This window comes from Macadamia integrifolia, chromosome 8 (assembly GCF_013358625.1).
Source record: "Macadamia integrifolia cultivar HAES 741 chromosome 8, SCU_Mint_v3, whole genome shotgun sequence".
NCBI lineage: Eukaryota > Viridiplantae > Streptophyta > Magnoliopsida > Proteales > Proteaceae > Macadamia > Macadamia integrifolia.
Window position 1 is genome coordinate 2,938,518 of NC_056564.1, and position 20,143 is coordinate 2,958,660.

At 40.3% G+C, this 20,143-nt stretch overlaps 1 protein-coding gene across 2 annotated transcripts in view; it reads right to left on the reverse strand.

The window, feature by feature from the left end:
- LOC122087636 (DNA polymerase I) overlaps nucleotides 1–20,143 on the reverse strand; it is a 154,820-nt gene that overhangs the window by 119,759 nt on the left and 14,918 nt on the right. For both annotated transcript variants that reach the window (XM_042656835.1, XM_042656834.1), the window contains exons 4-6: nucleotides 18,088–18,167; nucleotides 9,308–9,346; nucleotides 9,117–9,135 (exon numbers count right to left, since the gene is read on the reverse strand). In XM_042656835.1, coding sequence (XP_042512769.1) covers nucleotides 9,117–9,135; nucleotides 9,308–9,346; nucleotides 18,088–18,167 — 138 coding nt within the window. The remainder of the gene's footprint in view (nucleotides 1–9,116; nucleotides 9,136–9,307; nucleotides 9,347–18,087; nucleotides 18,168–20,143) is intronic.

The following is a 20,143-nucleotide window of genomic DNA, read 5'->3' on the forward strand; positions in this document are numbered from 1 at the left end:
CTCAAATGACCATTAGCTTTAATAGGAGTGTCTACCGGCTTACACACCAACACGCCCTTTCTCAGAGAGAAGATCAAGCACATACTTCCGCTGAGACAAGTAGATCCCAAGAGAAGACTTGGCAACTTCAATGCCAAGGAAGTAACGAAGTTGTCCTAGATCTTTGATCTCGAATTCCTCACTCAAGTATCTCTTGAGGCAAGAGATTTCTGCCAAATCATCACCAGTAACAACAATATCATCTACATAGACTATTAGTATAGCAATCTTCCCACCAGATCTCTTGATGAACAGAGTGTGGTCGGCATTACTTTGAGAGTATCCTGTAGCAACCATAGCCTTATGGAAACGTCCGAACCAAGCACAAGGGCATTACTTCAGCCCATACAAAGCACGCTTCAGCTTGCATACCTTCCCTTGGGTATTAGAGCAAGTGAACCCAGGAGGAATGTCCATATACACTTCCTCCTCAAGTTCCCCATGAAGGAAGGCATTCTTCACATCTAACTGCTGGAGATCCAAATCTAATTTGGCAGCACAAGCCAAGATAACACGAATTGTGTTCATCTTAGCAACTGGAGCAAAAGTCTCTTGGTAGTCAATCCCACAAGTTTGTGTGAAGCCTTTAGCAACAAGTCTAGCCCTGTACCGATCCACTATACCATCAGCCTTCTGTTTTACTGTGAAGACCCAAGTGCACCCAACTGTCTTCTTTTGTAAGGGAAGACACACCAGATCCCATGTGTCATTCTTCTTCAAAGCCTGCATCTCTTCAACCATAGTTGCCTACCATTGTGAGTCTGCACTCACTTCCTACTAGGTATGAGGAATGGACACAAGGGAAAGAGAAGACGGAAAACTATAGTAGGAAGGAGAAAGTGAGTCAAAAGAAACAGTCTTAGCAATAGGATGTAAAGTACGAGACTTAGTGCATTTACGAACAGCAACATACAACTCAAGAGACTGATCAACAAAAGGAGAAGGAGAATTACCAGGGTTCAAGGGGACAATATCATGCTCGAGAGGAGAGAACTGGCATAGTAGGGTAGATGTTGGATGTGTAGTGATCTGAGTCTGCTCCCTACGACTATACACACGTATCTCCAGCCGAGGCGAAGTAGGAGGGTCACTCTCCCCCTAAAATAGGATACTGGCAAGGATAGCAATTTCAAGAGACGGTGGCACATCTTCCACAATGGAAGGACTCCCCTTGAAGAGGTGTCGCATTGTAGTATGACGCAGATTCGTGAAAGACAACATCCATAGTCACAAACCATCACCGAGTGGGAGGATGAAAACACCAATAGCCTTTCTGAGTAGGAGCATACCCTAGAAAAATGCACCAGAGACCACGAGGATCAAACTTTCCATGAGGGTGATGATCGCGAGCATAGCAAACACTACCGAATACCTTAGGAGGAATAGGAAAAGAAGTGAAACCTTGGAGAAGATCCAAAGGGGAGCAGAAGGCATGGACCCGAGAAGGCATTCGGTTGATAAGAAAGGCAGCAGTGAGAATTGCGTTACTCCAGTACTGGGGAGGAACACGCATCTCAAACATAAGAGAGCATGCTACCTTACAAAGGTGGCGATTCTTCCGCTCAACAACCCCATTCTGAGCCGGAGTATCCACACAACTAGTCTAATGGATCATCCCATGATCGGAAAGGTAAGCTTCAAAGGACCGTTCAAAGTATTCATGGCCATTGTCGATTTGAAGGATCTTAATGGTAGCACCGAACTAAGTCTGAACCATACGGGTGAAACTGCTGAAAGCAATAGGTCTCGCCCTTGGTTCACATCATATAAATCCAAGTAGTCCGAGAGACAAATCATCGATAACCATTGACAGACACATAGAGAGATAGATCCCAAATATTCGAATGTATCAATGAAAAAGGAGTGGCACTTTTATTTCCAGAAACAAAATAAGTGATTCGAGTTTGTTTGGCTAAAACACATGCCTCACAAAAAAACTGACTCGAATTATAATTTTTAAAGGAAGGAAAAACTCTAGCTAAAGTTCCCAAAGGGGGATGTCCTAACTAACAATGCCACCATTGTAACTCAGAGATGGGAGGTGACATAGAAGATGTCTGAAGAGCCTGACCAGAGACCAATGCCGAGATATCATCAAGCAGATATAGACCACCACGTAGCCTACTAAAGCCAATCGTTGCCCCTGTCACCAGATCCTGAAAAACACAATGAGACGGGAAAAAGGTGACTTTGCAATTAAGACTAGAAGTAAGACTACTAATGAACAAAAGGTTAATGGGAAAAGAAGGAACATGCAATACAGGAGAAAGGGATAAAGAAAGGGCACAGCTAACAGAGCCTTTTCCCAAAATAGTGGAATAAGTCCCATTAACCAACTTGACATTACTATTGCCAGGGCAGGTAGTGTACTGTGAGAAAATAGGCAAGCAGCCTGCCATATGATCAGAAGCCCAGAGTTTATAATCCAAGGGGTAGAAGGAACAAACATAATATGGCCATAAAAGGAGATACCTAATCCAAAAGGGGTGGAATGAGTAGAGCTCGCAGTGGCAGGTGCAGGAGAGTCTGGACATGTTAAGAGGGGCCAGAGGGCAGTAAGCTCGTCAGATGATAGCGAGGCTACTGAAGAGCTAGAGCAAAGTCAGAGTCAGAGTCAGGGCTCTCAGTATAGTTGGCCTAACCAGAAGTACCAGCAAGACCCTTCCCTCTCCTTTTTCCAGATGTATCAACAAGACAGCCATAAAGCTTCTAGCAGTGCTCCATGGTGTGACGCTCCTTCCCACAGTAATCGCACTTCACTGGAGTCCTGGTAGAGGAGCCACCAGACTGTGAGGCTGCACTAAGGGACTAAGTGCCAAAAACAAGTGCAAATCTCTCAGTAAGAGTGGCAGCTACTGTGGAAGCATAGTGGTACATCAACTGTCCTCAAGTTGGATCACAACATAGGCTTGATCCAAGGTAGGAAAGGGGTCACGACTCAAAATCTGGGACCGTAGCTAATCAAACCCCACATTCAAACCTGCCAGAAAGTCATAGACCCTGATCTTATCCTCTCACTTCTGAAACTTGATGACATCTTCAGGGGTGGAAGGAGTATACTCCTCATAGAAATCCAACTCAATCCATAGTGTCCGTAAATCATGGTAGTACTGTGACAAAGTGAGCCCTCTCTGCCTCAGATCACGAACCTTCTGGCAAAGCTCAAAGACCCAAGCATCATTCCTTGCCTGGAATAGATATCCTGGACAGACTTCCAAATCTTCGCAGTGGGGTCAAGAAGGAAATAGCCACGTGAAACCTGTGATAACATGGAATTGACAAGGAAGGCCATAACCAGAGAGATGGCACACTCCCACTTGTCAATCTCACTACCGGTGGTCGGACGCTTCGTAGTTCCAGTGAGATACCCATAATATCCATGGGATTTGATGAAAATACAGACTAAGCGTGACCACATAAGGTAGTTTGAGCCATCAAGCTTTGATAGCACAAGGAGGAAAGGTAGGAAGAGCCGTGGTGTCTCCGCCAATAGAAGCAAATGAGATAATAGACATGGTTGCTACTCAAAGGGGCTATGCAAATAGGAGAGACACTAGCCAGAGATACAGAAAGCACCAAAATAAATAGAAAAAGCTAGAAAACCTAAAAAATCGATAAAGGGTAAAACCCTAAGAAAACGATTTTGGGGATAGCTCTAGAATAGAGACCTCAAATGAAAAAAGTGGTCGGTACATACCACTTCAAGGATAAGAAGCACCAATCGCAACAAACATCAAGACTATCGGAGCATCGAGCGGGGACAAAACATCCCGACAATAAAAAAACGTTCTCAGGGAGAAAGCCCTATAAAAATTATAAAAAAAAGATTATGGGTCTCTCAGATCATTGTAGAAGAGAGTTTGAGAGCCCAAGAGAAGGATGGATGAAGGCTAAAAACCCTCTTGGTGGTTTAAGAAGCTTCCACCATGAGAGAAACAGATGAAGAGAGATGAAGGGAGGTGCAAATGAAGGAGGCGTTGGGAGAGAGAGAGAGAGAGAGAGAGAGATAGAGAAGAGGGAGAACCCATAAGGTTTCGGATCCTATGGCTCTGATACCATGTTGAAAGGGATAATGACTTGTGTCAAATATAACATTAGTCATCTTTATTTATAACAATGGAGAGAAGGTTCTAGAGAATTACAAAAACCATTAAACCCCTTAGGGTCCGTTTGGTAACAGACACTTTCCCTAAAATCCTTTACAACAGATTCAAAGGAAGATAGGGAGGACATAATGGTTTGGATGAAAACGGAATCAGCTTTAGAGAAGAACATAAGATCATCAACAAAAGCGAGATGAGTGAGCTTAGAAACTTTGTACGTGGGAATATGGAAGATGAGATGGTTACCCGTATGGGATTGAATGGATCAGGAAAGAACTTCAAGGGTAAGGCAAAAGAGGAAGGGGGAGAGAGGACAACCTTGCCGAATCCCAAGAGAGGAGAACCTGGCAGGAGACCCATTGACAAGGACAGAGAACTTAGGGGATGAGATGCAAGAAAGAATCCAATTGACAAAAGCAGGGGGAAAGGACATAACAAGGAGAACTTTGGAGATGAAATCCCATCTTAAGGAGTCAAAAGCCTTGTGGATATCAATTTTGAGAAGAGTAGCGGAAGAGTAATACATTCAATATTTTTCTTGGATTTTCAAACCATAATAGACAATTTTTCATAATTATTTACATTTTTAAAATTATTTCAGAATATATTTAATGAATTTTTGAAATTCAAAAAAAAAAAAAAAAACTGAAACCATCAAGTTGTAGATCAGACGATGGTGTTCAACATATATTAAATTGAACACCAAAGATCAACTATTAACCCATTTTAAAAATAAAAAAAAAATGTTGTAGGTAAATGCATTTTTAAAAACAGAAAATATAAAATATAAAATATATAAAAAAAATTTTAAAAAAAAATCGACCACGGTGAATGCGTAGATCGGGTTCTCCTAAGTAACATATAAAAAAAATTACATGATTCTACCCTATTTATAGCATATTTTATTAAAAAAAAAATGGTTTTTTGGGGAAGTTAGGATTTACCTTTTTTGTCCAAGATGCCTTTCTTGTGTAGATGAAACACTAATCACCCTTAGATTTAAGTTTGGTAGGCACAAAACGGCAATCTCCACTGTTACCTCAAATTTCCCACACTAAAGAAAAAAAATGAACAAGGGAGGGTCAAATTCTGTTGAACCTCGTAAATCTGTGTGCATTGCTTGTTCTTGTTTTTCCATTATCTTCTACATCGTTTTAAGGTTGCGTTTCTACAATATAGGACCGGTTCGACCCAAGGTGGTTTAGGTCGAAATTTCCTATGTTTCGATCAAAACATGGGAAATTTGGTCGAAATTGGTCGAATTGGATCGATACCTGGTCGAAACATGTGACTTTTAATGTGGTTTCATTTCAACCCCTGGCGATACCAACGAAACCTGCTTTCGCTCGAGTTCTCGAACCATGACGATGGGGACCAACTCTTTTGTTGTGCCAGGAAAGCTTGATGCCATAACAGCAAAGGTCGTTGAGGCCTGAATCCTCAATGCAAGAATTGAAAGCGTTAACAGAGGCAGCATCAATCCTTCCTCATTCACCATCACATTCCAGTCTCCCCCTCTTATTGTCTCTGTTGGAACAACACCGAAGACATCGACCACCTCTTTTTCTCTTGTCCCTTCTCCTCCATCTGGAAGAGAGTCCTCAGTCATTGTTAACCTTCCAAAAGAATTATCCTTCCCTCCTGTAGAGAGTGGACCTGAGTTGACATGACCTTTTCTGGTTCCTCCATTTGTGATATTGTGGGTAAGGTAGCCTTTTGTGTCACCATCAACCATCTGCGAACATGGACATCCAAATCTCACTCATATGATCAGACAACATTTTTTTATACTAAGAGACTTTCTTTTAGATAATCCCATACACCTTTGGCAATAGTTTGATACGTAAAATTTGCAGCAATTTACATCTCCTTATTGTTCCAAAACCACACCAGAAGTGTATAATTCTCATGGATCCACTCCTCAAATTTTCCCTTTTTTTTGCATTGATATAGACTTTAAAGGCTTATGCCCAGAGAAGGTAGTTGAATGCATCATTAAGTTTAACGGCAATGATTGGGACATTGACAACGTCAATACAAAACTTGAATCACCCACCAAAAATATATATAACAAGTGACTGCAATAGAATTAACAAGTAATGGGAATAAGATGCCATTGCCAACCGCAAATGAGAAAAGAACACTTTAGTAGCAAACCACAAGCAATATACCCAACCAATAGTACAAGATGTAAGATATCAACAAAAATTATTACTTCAGATCAGCAACAAGATAGTGAAACAACAAATAATCAGTTGTCAAGGTGACAGATATAACCAAAAGTGACCGAACACAGCAACAAGCCAAAACCGCCTACAGTACAAGAAACCAGCAGCAAGAGAAGCAATAGATGCCACTCCTCACTTCAGATCAAGACAAAATCAAGGTCAAATAGTGTGCAGGTATAGAAACAAAAGCTTAGGCAATCCAATGGTTGGATGGGTGGCTACAACGGCGGATCAGAAATAGAAACTTAAGAAAACTGATTATAGTAACAGTCGAGAACAACAAATCACTTATTTGCTCACCACCAAATCTGGATCGATGGTAGAGTTTCGTTCATGGAACTAAACCCTAAAATCTCACACATCCACTGTTCGGATAGTTGAATTCACTTTTAAGTGTTTTGATTGCATTCCCAATAAAAACCAAAGTACTTTATTGTTTCAAATTCACTCTATTCCCAGTGAACACATTAGGTCCAAATAAAATCCAACTATTTGCAAATTCAGAAGACACCCTCGTATATAAAGACCAAAAAAACAAAAAAACTAACAAGTAAATGTGAAACCAGTCCCTCCCCCATGGTTCAAGGTTTCGACCGATACCATCAAAATTTCCCACACTTCCACAGTATCCCAGGACTCTGATACGAAATACCACGTGACTTTTAAAAGTCACTGGTTTCGACCACTATTGACCAAAATTCCCACATTTCAACCGAAATGTGGGAATTTTCGAGTGGACTAATGGGCTCGACCCTTTTGGGCTGAACCAGCCTTTATGAAACCTTATTAAATGGGAAATCAAGCCTTATTTTAAAATTTCAACCCTCTCCCCATATTTCTTCTCTGTGAAGTGGGAAACTTGAAAAACACTCAAGATTTTGCCCTTGTAGAATCAAATCTTCATTCTAAGCTTGGATCTTGCATATTCATAGAAAATCTACCAAAGCAAGTGAGCTTGGACCAAAAAGGCATCCTCCCCAAAAATCATTTTTTTTTTATAAAATATACATTGGACACTTCTTGGAATTGACTGTTGGGTGTTGACTGTTGAGGCTTGAGACTTGAGAGATAACTCACAATTATGTAATATTATTATTTATTCTGGATCCTTTACATTACGTTTTGATTGTTTTAAACTTTTAATCATGTATTTTACATTTTTAGTTAGTAACTTATATATGCACATACATAGTATAGTTTCAGCCAACGACTTAACGTACATTAGCAAACTTTGGTCAACACCACAAGTATGACTTTAGGTGTTATTTCCATAAAACTAATTACACGAATAGTTAGAAATGTCTAAAATAAGACGTACACAAAAAATCAGGTAAAAGAATCACATTTTGGGGGTCAAAACCAAAGTTTCCACAAAACCAGAAAAATTACCTAGTTTCCTCAAAATTTCCTAGATTTTGACCAAGGTTTCATTCTCCCCAAGGGTCGAAACCCGATATTTTGAACCTTGCCCTCCCCTCCCTCCTGGGCATAGGGGAAGAAGTGATAAAATCTTTTGGTTTCCCTCCTCTTCTGGTTCCTTCTCCCCCGCATCAGCTTAGAACTTCATCCGCTACCCGTCCCCTCTGGCCCCCTGGCGAAAGCCACGGAATACAGTGTGGTTCCTTGGTCATATCCCTCAGCATAGTTTTACGACGTGGAGAGCCATTTCTAATTGCCTCCCCACTCAATCTTTTCTTCTATCACGGCACATCCCTGTTTCCCCCTCTTGTTGTATGTGTTGGAACTGGTCTAAAGATACGGATCATCTTTTCTTCTCTTATCCCTTCTCCTCCAAAATTTGGAAAAATGTCCTAAAAGCTTTCTGGCCCTCTAGGAGAAGCATTCTCCCTCTCTCTTGAGAATGGATTTGGATAGAAGTGACTTTTGCTGGGACTTCTATTTGTGATGTTACGAGGAAGTTAGTTTTTTCCGCGACCATCAATCATATTTAGATGGAGCGAAACCTTCGTAGATGGACTTCTAACTTCCGTTCTTTCAAATCGATTTGGAAAGCCATCTTCTTCAATGTAGTTGTAAATTAAAGATGTTGCCCCCCCCCTCCGGCCTTACTGTGACTCCCCAAGGAACAGGCGCATTGTTGTTTCCTGGGATCTCCCCCCTCTTGTATCTCTTCTCACCCTGCCTGATTCCTCAGGCTGCCCCCCCCCTCTTTCTCCTCCCCCCTCCTCTCCTTTCTTTGCCCCTTGTGGCTGTATATTCCCCTACCCCTTTCTTTCCCCTTTGGTAATGGATTTATTTATTCACCCAAAAAAAAATGCGAAACCAGTAAACTCATGAAGTATTTCAGGCTCGAGTTTCAAACCAGAAATAGCTAAATTCTATCCTTCAACAAAATCAGACGATAACAGCTGATTCTACCACCAAATCTCTAGCTAAACACAGCCTGAATTCGACGGATTGAATGTAGAGCCTCATTAAGTCAAATCTGAAAAGATTCCCAGTAAAATGATGGAATAACTTACGAATAGACCTCACACAACTGAATTTCAGCGAAAGCAACCAAAGAAAGATACATGTTACAATTATGTAGAGACTAGAGAGCAAGGAACTTAAGCTTAAATAAGCAATCATCACATCATTATAATCTCTTGGATTCAAATTACTCCATGCACACAGGACAAATGAGAATACAGAAGTACAAGCATATCAAGAATAGGAGAGCATGAAGAACAGGCACTAATGATTGAAAAAAGAGAAAAGGATGTCAACAATTTGAACATCTCACCATCATGGTCAAACACTACCTGCATAAGAAAAAAAATTGCTCATTAGTAACACCATAGATTCCGTATTGACGAGTGCCAGAGTGTAGGTACTGGATAAAACTAATAATTTATGAATTAAGTGTTTTGGTCTTAGAGTTACAATCAAAAGAAGAGAAGGAAGAAAAGGAGAGAGGAGGAAGAAGAGGCATACCGCAACATGCGAAGGCACAAATTCCAAAACATCGATAATCTGCATGAAAATGGCAGTAAGAAAGCCTCTCGAAGTCCGATGTCAGTAAACACTAATCCTTAAAAAGGAGAACTGAAAGCATTTGATTAAAAAAAACAAAACACATAAAGAAATTCTAGTTTAACCTTATAATGGCAGGTCAGCAAACTATTGACAAACATATAAACAAACATTAGTACAACCTTTTTTTTTCCCCTTTTTTACAAGGAAAAGTAAAACTTCTATTGAACTTTAGTGCAACCTGTACATGCCAATTCATGGCTCCCCACAATCCTGCAAGTTATAAGAGATCTGAAGGAGTAGATCCAATTCCTCTTGTAATTTATTGACATTGCTAAGATCCCATGAAAAGTTCCAGAAGTCATGGGATCTATATATAATCAAAGAAGATGTGAGACTCTACTCTAAATAAATTGGGTCATAACAGCCCTCTAGTTCTTAAGTTATCCATTTTTACTTAACTTTTCTCAAAAGGGTATTTGTATCTTTGTGAATAATTTTGAAGTATATGAATGAGTAGAGTACCTCAAGCAATGTACATAAATCCACAAGTCGATGGGTATGGGTATCTGCTCAAACTTCTTGATAACTAAATAATTCACCCTAGCTTGTTGGCATCTTCTTGCCCCCAAGCTTGTTGGTAACTATACAATTCACCCAAAATAAAAAAGGGAAAAAATTGTAACCAAAGTTGGTGAAAAATAAATTGTAACCTTATTTTTGTCTCGTTTAGTAGACATGTTTCTTCTTTCAATGAGGGTAAAATACTATCATTTCACATATATATTCAGAAAAGCATGCAAGACAATGATAGCTCTTGAGAATGACATAATGGTAAATAACATTCAAATTATTTTTATTGTACTATGGCTATAAGGGTAGATTTGTCCTTGGGGACATTGCTGTAATTGTACTCATTTCTTATTCTATTATAAATAGGGAGGGGCTGGTGTCTGTTAGACACAAGTTTTCCCCAAAAATCAACATGGCATCAGAGCAAAGATCCCCCCTTGGGCCCTAGTGCTGCCAAAAATCAACATGGCATAAGCAGGATCCACCTTTTGCTCTTTTTTTTTGGATGAATAAATAAGTCAATACCAAGAGGAAGAATATACAAAGGGAAAAAAGGGGGAGGGGGAGAGCTAAAGAACACAAAACCCAATATGCCCAAAAAGAATGAACTCAAAGGCCAAGAGCCCAAACTAGGGGAGGACATCAAGTGGGGGGGGGGGGGGGGGGGAGACCCTATGAGACAACAATGAGCCTGTTCCTTGGGGTATTTCTAATAAGACTAGGACAAATAGAGCAAATCTTGGAGCTAACATCAAGGAGATGGCATTCCAAATCTTGTCAAAAGAATGAGTCAGAAGTCCATCTTCGAAGATTGTGCTCCATCCAAATATGATTAATTGTGGCCGCAAAAGTGAGCTTTTTGATTGTGTCACATATGGTAGAATCGTCAAAAGTCATGTCAATCCAGAGCCTCTCTAGACAAAAGGAGGGTGGGTCTATAGGACGGCCAAATGGATCTGAGGGCCTTATTCCAAATAGAAGATGAAAGGGGCAAGAGAAAAGAGATGGTTAACATCTTTGGTGCTATTCCAGCACAGGCAGCAGGAGGGGGAGGCCTGGATGTGTCTATGGATAAGGAAAGATTGGGTTGGGAGATAGTAGGAGAGAGCACGCCATAGTTTCACTATGGTGGGGGATGTGGCCTTTAAACCATGCGGTTTTGTACCAAGGAGCAATCGGATACTTGATACGAATGTAATCCCAAGCAGAGGCCAAAGTAAAGGAGCCCGAAGAGGAGGCGTCCAAAGGACCTTATTATCCCTGCCACGATGGCCAGGAGGAATGGGAGGAAGATCATACCAGATGTCGGAGAGAGGGGGAGAATGGGGAGGGGACCAACCGGTGGGGAGAGGATGGAGGAGACCATAGAAGTTCTAGGAAGCCCAGAGGATTAAATGGATCTAGGAGAAATGAGGTTGACAACGATGCCAGATGGGTGCAATAGTTGTCAAGGCGCCGCCTTGGCGGTTTTCCTGGGGCCAAGGCGACTGTCACCTTATTGCTCAAGATTCCCAGTAGGTACATTCATTGTCTCTTTCAGCATTTGTGGGTTCATTTTTGTAATTTTTTCAACCTTGGATCTCGGTAGGTCTTTGATACGATTCTTCACTCGGTTAACTCTTTGGCCAGTTAACAGAGTGGCTTGCAATCACCTACTTTATTTAACTGGAAGAAGCACTTCCTAGTAAGGTCACCAAACGCCTTTAGCTGCTATGACTACTAAACTTAGGGGTACGACCCTGGTCTTCAACAATATAACCTTGTAAGCATCACCCTCTTTTTTTCCACTATAGTACAATCCCCTACAGCACTGTATGCCGCTTTATGTTTTGGCACTTATTTATACCAAATATCATTTAGGTAAATGTTTTTATATTTGTTATTTCATTTACTTTAGATATTATTCACAAATAAGCAAATACCTCCTATTTGAATCAAATAAAAAATAGTTTAATCAAATTCCAAACTGATAAAAATTCAACCCCCGGTCTAAGAACAAAAACTGGATTTTTTGTTGTAGGGAGATTTTCAACTTTCAAATGCTAGGGTTTTTTTCAATTCTAAAAATTTTATAAATTTTAAAATTTTATCATGGTAATACATTGCTAAAAACAATCTTTTGTTTTGATGTCCATAAAATTATTTCCATTTAGGCGATTTAACAGCATTCGTGCACTTTAAAACAACTTTGACTGGAACATAACTTTGTCATAACAACTCAGATTTAAGTAATCTTAGACTTGTCGGAAAGCTAGTTTTGTTTTATACCTAATACAAAAAGTCTCATGTAAAAATAAAATCATTTGACTAATCAAACTTATTATAGAACAAGAGCATTTCTCTAAATGTTAATAAGTCATGTTGGTTTTTTATGGCTTGATGTGAGTGTGACAGCTGATTTTTTAAGACTTGATGTTGCTTAGTGTTGATTTTTTATGTCATAGGGTATATATTGTAACATACTAAATAATTTCAGAAAATAAAGGAAACAAAAAGTTACACATGGGCGATTTGATCACCATAGTGGGCGATTCATCACCAAATCGATTAGCCACCCCTCCACAGCCTTGGGTCGCCATGACGCTGTGACAACTATGATATGTGCTAGGGGTCGAGCCAGAGGGAGGTGGAAGATCCATTGCCACTGGCATAGGAGAGGCCTTTGAGAGCAAAAGGCCTGAAGTTGACAATTGAACGCCAGATCCAAGAAGCATCTGAGGAGGGAAAAACAGACCAAAGGAAATTGTTTTTAAGGGGTGGAAGAATAGATCCATGAGAGTCAGATGCTTGGAAGCAATTTTCTAAATGAACTTGAGGATGCCAATAGAGATGGTATCGTTGATGGATCTAAGACCAGGGGCTCCTTCAGCATAGGGGGAGCAGACTTTGGACCAACGGACGGTGTGCAGGAATTTAGAGGATTTTGCTCCTTTCTATAGATCTAAGACCACAAGGCCTCCTTCAGCCTTGGGGGAGCAAACTTTGGACCAACTGATGGGGTGGAGGAATTTGGAGGATTTTACTCCTTTCCAAAGGAAGGAGCGGAGAAGAGAATCATTGGATGTGGAAGAGGGGATGGAGAAGATGTCAAACCAGTAAAGCTACATGGATTGGAGGACTGATTTAATGAGGACAAGGCGACTAGCGTAAGAGAGGAGCCTGCCTTTACACAGTTGGAAGAGAAGAGGGAAAGGCCCAGGTACTTGACCAGAAGAGTGCCCAGGGAGAACCCTGAGATGGCAAGGAGCTGTGACCGACGTGTATCAGATACACCAAACAAGAAGACGTTAGATTTAAGGAGGTTGATGCAGAGGCCTGTCAGGGATTCGAAGAGGTAGAGAGGGCATAATGGAAGGGATGGAACGGGGGTCGGCTTTGGAAAAGATCATAATCCACAAAAGCAAGGTGGGTGAGCATGAGAGCTTTACAGTTGGGGATGGAGGAAATAAGATGGAGGTCAGTGGAGGATTGGATGGAGCGAGAGAGGACCTCGAGGGCAAAAGAGAAGAGGAAAGGGGAGAGGCGGCATCCTTGCCTGATACCAACAATAGAAAAGAAACATGCTCCCCCTCTCTCTCTCTCTCTCTCTCTCTCTCTCTCTCTCTCTCTCTCTCTCTCTTAGTTCCCTTTTGTGGGCTGCAAGTTCTTCACCCTTGGTGGTGATTTTTTTCCCATTGGGGCCCTTTATGGTTGGTTCTCTATGCCTTAAGCAGATCTAGATGTGTGATTTCAGATCTGGTTTTTTTATTGGTTTTTGCTGCAGTTGACGTAGCATGTGTTTGTGAAATTTTTCTGAGATTGGTTCGTGGACTATTTGAGATCAGCAGTCATGTCCGATGTTACTACTGCATCAACTGTTTCGGATGGAGTGAATCGCGACTTCCCTTCATTTCCTGTTGGCTCCATCAAATTGGATGGGAGAAATTATTTGATGTGATCAAGATCCTGTTTCCTGTCAATCTATTCTCATGGTTTTTCCAGATATCTCATAGGTGAATCTTCGAAGCCCACAACTGCTGATCCATAACAGAAAAAATGGAGTTCTGACAACTCCCGTTTTATGTCTTTTTGCTGAATTTGATGAACCCTAATATTGCACAGGGTTATCTTTTGCTGGATACCACTGTCAAGATCTGGAAGGCTGCCATTCCCAGGTGGAGAATGATGAAAACAAAGCAGGAGATGACCCCTTCTCAATATTATGATGAGTTGGCAAGGTATGTGGCAAGAGCTGGATTTTTATGAAGATTTTCAAGCCTTTTGTTCCACTGATGCTACAAACTTTAAGAAGCGTGAAGACAAGCTCCAAGTACATAACTTCTTGGCTGGTCAAAACGTCAAGTTCGATCAAATTCGGGCACATGTGGTTACTCATGACGCCTTCCCCTCATTAAAGCAAGCCTACTCTATGGTTCAGTTTGAAGATAGTCATTGTACCGCCATACTACAACCTATACCACAGGAATGATCAGCCTTACACTCTGGTATTGGATCTCAGTCTGGTTCTAGATTTCAGTCTCGTGGTGGTTCTACATGTTCGAGTGATCATTCTGCTACAAAGAAGGAACCGGGAAGTGTAAAATGGTTTATAATTGGATGTCCATTCATTCTTAATCCATATTTAAGTTGTTTGAGTTGAATTATATGTGTTCTAGTACTAAACATTGTGTGGAATATGCCATATTAGAGAATGTACACAACGTACACTTCTAACCTAGGGTCCAAAATCAAACTACCATTTTGGGTGTATTTTTTGAAATCTAAGGATTCCACTATGTTTAGAGGGCCTAGAATAAGGTTTCCTAGAAGATTCATAACCTAATTTGGCTAATTGGCCATCAAAACCCATCATCAAAACTTGCAAAGAAAATGTATAGGTGACCGAAATTTTGGTTTCAGTTTCTACAACCTTGATTTTCACTCCCTCTCTTATAAGATGTGAATCAATGTTTCTTTCAATCTTTCCATTCTATTACAATATGCACTAACTAATAAAATCACTGAATAGGGAATCAAAACTAAAAGCAATTTATTTTGATTATAAAATAATAGTGTAGCATACGTAAAAAGGCAATGATCTACAAATCAATAAATATAACAAAGTTGTATTACAATATATACAACAACAATAACAACAATGTCAAAAACCTTATCCCAACTTAATGGGGTCGGCTACATAGAGATTCCAAGCAAGGACGAGCGCAAGGATCCATTTAAAAAGATTGACAGGTTATGGATACTTATAATAAGTGTTGGTTGTCAACCTGACACACCACTACAAATCGACCACAGGCTTATAATGACAGACTACAATACGGTTTTGGCTGTCTACCTGACGTACGATATAGATCGATCAAACCAAAGCGTCCTACATGCATTACGTCCACCACCAAGACAATCTATCACCCAACCTATTTTTATAAAAGGAGGAATGAGATAATGAATTCTTGACAGCCCTGCTAAACACGAAAGTAACAACTCGAACCTACAACTCCACATTGAAAACTATATAATCAACACTAGGGGTGTCAATTCCTAAACCGAACCGGTAAAACCGGCCGGACCGAACCGATAACAACACGGACCGAACCGAACCGAAGCCTTATTGGTTCGGTTCGGTTTCGAGTATTGCAACCCCAAAACCAAACCGAACCGCACCGGAAACCGGATGAACCCGAAACCAAACTGAAATCGGCTCAAAACCCGGACCGAAACCGAAACCGAAACCAAACCGGTAAGAAACCGAAACACTCCAAAATTCATTAAAAAAAATCAAAATTTGCATAGTTTTGTATACATTTGTATGGAAAGTCGAATCCAAACTAGACCAAAAACCAAAACCCAAAACCAACCCAGTTACAAATCGATTTAAGAAACCGAAGACAAATCGAAACCAAACCGCACCGAAACCGAAACCAAACCGAAACCGGAATTTCCTTATTGGTTCGGTTTCGGTTTCAACTTTCCCACACCGAAACCGACTCAACCCGGACCGAAACCGAGCCGGACTGACCGATTGACACCCCTAACCAACACACAACTCCGCAATGAAAACTAGATATGCAACACACAACTCCGCATTGAAAACTAGATAAGAAACCCACAACTCGAGCCAGAGGTATTTTTGAATAGCGGCTCAATGCACCAACATAAAGCCCACCACCACAAGCAAACCAATTGCTATATATGATTAAATGGCAAAAAAGGCAACCTCCTAGATTGACTACCTGGCCAAGCAACCAAGGTGATGCCTCAATGACAAATTCGAATCCAAGGTGGTCACCTTATTAAATAAAACAAGGTGACAAGACGCCTAACCCTTAAGAGATTGGCTTGTCGCCTAGGCATCAACTATGCCATTCATTTTCCAAATTTTACCAGTTTTTACCTCATTTCCCTTGTGATGTTTTGGTAGCCCATTGTGCCCTTTCATTTCCGGCTCTTGCATGATGAGTCCTGGTGGTTGACTAGGGTACTAAGGTGGACAAAAACTTACAAGAGCTGTATGGGTTTGACTTGTTAAGACTGATTTAAATTTGAATGAAGGGTAAGAAGAGGCAGATGCTCTGTTTTAAAAAGTCATATGCCCCCTTAGCTATGTTTCTTACTCTTACTTCCTTTCCTGTCCCCATCTTCTAGACAACGGACAGTTGTGTCATCCACATAAATTTGTGACTAAAATGCAATCGTATACCTCTCCATATATTGGCATCTTCCCTTGTACTTTTCAGCCATCCATGTATGGACATGCACCATTCTGTAGTCTTGATTTTCAAGGTACTGTTTGCCAATTGGCCAAATCCAGTATGGGCTGAAATATGGCGTGACATGACTTTTGGGTCAATTTGTCCACAAAACTTCATCCCAGTCCAACCTGCATAAAAAAAGGGCGTACCCCATGCATGAGGCCACTGGCACTGTGGGCTCTGAGGAAGATCGTATTGTAAGCAGCCTTGCCCCCACTTCACGGAGATGATGTTTCCCGACTCGAACACCCGACCACTAGGTCGCAAATGGAGCAACCTTACCAATATTTTAGGGGTCAGGTGAATCCGACTTCTGGACACTAGTTATCAAGGCATCACCTACGTGTCTGCGTGCCTTGTTGGTCTCACTTTGAGCCCAAGCCCCCTCCAATGCCATGGGTCCCCTAGGAGAGTAAATCTACATGCTCCATTTGTTTTGATACAGGAATTGTCCTAAAAGTGCCAAAAAAAAAAATAGTATCTTGGTCATGAAATTGTCACTAATAGAAGACGCTACCCCTGTAATATGCTTGGATTAATTTCCTCAATCAACGAAGCCAAAATATGCATCCCTGTCATGTTCAATCTCTAAAAGGACAACAAAAAAAAAAGTAACAAATAAATTTTATTACTACAAATTTCTTTACCAAGAAATATTTTTGGTCAAATTAAAGAAATTCCAAGAGATCCGTGACGCTAAACTTTGATGGTTATCTTTGAGTAATCCTGGCCCATTAGGTGTCGGGGGCATAGTGAGGATTGCCACGGAAGGGTTCTGAGGGCTTTCTCAGCACCACTGGAGAAAGAAACTCATCTAGGGCTGGACTCTCATCACTTAGGAATTAGGATCGGATTTGATTATGTTACCAAGGAAGGCTTTCTCATACCATAGTTGGATTTTGTTATTGCATGTTTTGGAACTCAGAGAAGGGGGGTAATGATTTTTTTCCAAAATCATGAGGCACATAATGCATCTTGACTCCTTAATGAATCCCTTGTACTTTTGAAGTACATGATCTTCCAATGATGTGACAGACCACTAAGCCAAACAAGCTGTTGTGAGTCCAAAAGTAATTTTGGGGTATATCTCCCTTTATGATGTTTTCCAACATTATAGAAGGCTGCAGACCTTTTTCCCCTCCTGGGAATTACTGGACTCTACATGCTCTATCTATTTCAGCAAAATTGGTATTCTTCAATTTTGCAGCTGAATCAACTCTTTGACTTAAAGATGTAAAAGGATAAAAGATCAAGTTATAAAAAGAAAATTTGAGAAAATGTACCATTTAAATTCTAGTAAATACTTTAGAAAAGTCCTAAACAATGCACAAAATCTATTGAAGAAATACAATACAACATTATCTGCCATAAACAAGAAATAATAAAAGAAATGTATAAACAGAGGGGGGGAAAAAAACTTACAAGAGACAAAGCCGTAAATATAGTTAAAACCCAATCTCCATTCCCATCAGCACTGAAAAGACTACCATGGTGCAACCTGGCTATTCTCAATTAACAAAACATGAATAATCACCAAATAGTAAGTAATGCAATGCACTAGTGAGCCCAACAAATGAAACTAAATCACATTGACCAACTAGAAACAAAAGAAGCTGATATTAGATTATAATCTCAAGAACCAATGAATAGAAATTCTTCCAAAAAGTGGCAGGAGCCCAATCATATGTGAAGTCAATACTTGAATATACTACAACATAAAATTGTGTTGCACACGCAGGAAATCCGCAATAATTAGCATTAAATCTAAAACCAGGACAATTAGAAAATGATAGGCCCCAATATTTGGTAAAGTATTTAGATTGGGCAGCAATTGTTTCTTCAGCACAAGGAAAATCTGATACCTACATTAATGCAGGAGTAGATTACAAGAAACTACCCCAACAGTTTATAACCCCAAACAATACAAATAGGAGCAGGAAACAAAGAAATAAGACCATCAAATAAATCCCCAAAGATACAATACCCATATAGGAGTAAAACCAGTCCAAAACCCAACCCGATAGGAGAGAGAAAGACCTTCTATAGAGCTGGAGAGAGAGAAGTGCGACCAGGTTTGTGGGAGTCCGATTGAGCTGCACTTTTGGGTGTACATAGTCCATAGGGAGGGTACAAAAACCCCCAAATATGAAGGGCTTCTGACGGCTGGTTATGGAGTAATGCACTTGCTTGATTTTCAAACCTAGGAGAGAATGTGAAGAATTCTGTAGGAACAACAACTTGTCTTCTTCAGATAACCTTCAAGAGAGGATTGATTGATCTTCCTAGAGTATAGAACCAATCCTCCAAAGGATCTGCAGATCACATCTCAAACTTGGGCAGCAATAAGGGTCGATTGGCTTCAAGAACAAGAACTCTTTGGCTGGCTGATTCTGATTTTGTATGCTTTAACAGGTCTGAACTTCTAATAACAATAAACAGAAAATAAAAATAGAAAAAGAAGAATCAATGGAGGGTTGAGAAGGGTGAAAGAGAATAAAGGAATAGGTATCTCACCCCTCAGGTTTTGGGTATCACACCCCTCAAAGGTTTAGGCATCTCACCTCTCAATAACAGTTTTTTTAGCTAAAGAGTAATCACTCAATAATTCATTCATTCAAATCTAAAATTGATTACATAAGCTCCTCTATTCAAAGAGGGCAGAATGACTAGGAGCTAGTTTCCAAATAGGACTAGACACTCCTAGTGGGACTTGGACTCATAATAAGACTAGACTAGAACTCTAATAGGGAGTAGGACTAGAACTCCAACATGGAGTAGGTAACTAACTAGTCATTCACTAATAGGGAGACCTAAACTAACTCAAACTGAAATAACAAAAGAAATAGACTTAAAATAGGACTCTAACTAAACTAATGAATTAAATCCCGTTTTCTTACTTTCTACCCATATTTTAGGCTCATTAAAGTGGCTCATTACAAAAAAAACTCATGGGATCATAGCCCCAACACATATATAACACAACCCAAGGGTTATTCGTAATAAAATAAGCCCAAGTGACTTATCTACATCAAGTCGCCCTCTCTTAGAAAAAATTCGTCCTCGAATTTGTAGAGTGTGAGGGTGATTATATCATGGTGCACATCCCTCTTCAAGCCGTTGAAAAATTCAGGTAGCTCTTTGATAATAAAGATGTAGTCTAGAATGTGAGGAGCTCGATCTTCAAGATACTTTAATGGGATGATGAACTCCACATGCTCAACTTCAACATCTTTGGATGTATCCATAGAGTCATCTACATATGCACCTTTGATCTCTTTTAACTTCAATGCAACATAAAGCTCTTTTGGTTCATCTACCTAGTGATTCCCAACCGGTTCCATTGATGGTTCAAACATAACTTCATTCTTGAACTCCTTAGGATCTTCCTCTTGGCTATTCACAATCATCACAATTGTTGCAGTGTCAAGTTCCTCAGTCTCAACCTCATTGTCCATTGTGGCAACCTTGTTGCTTTTGA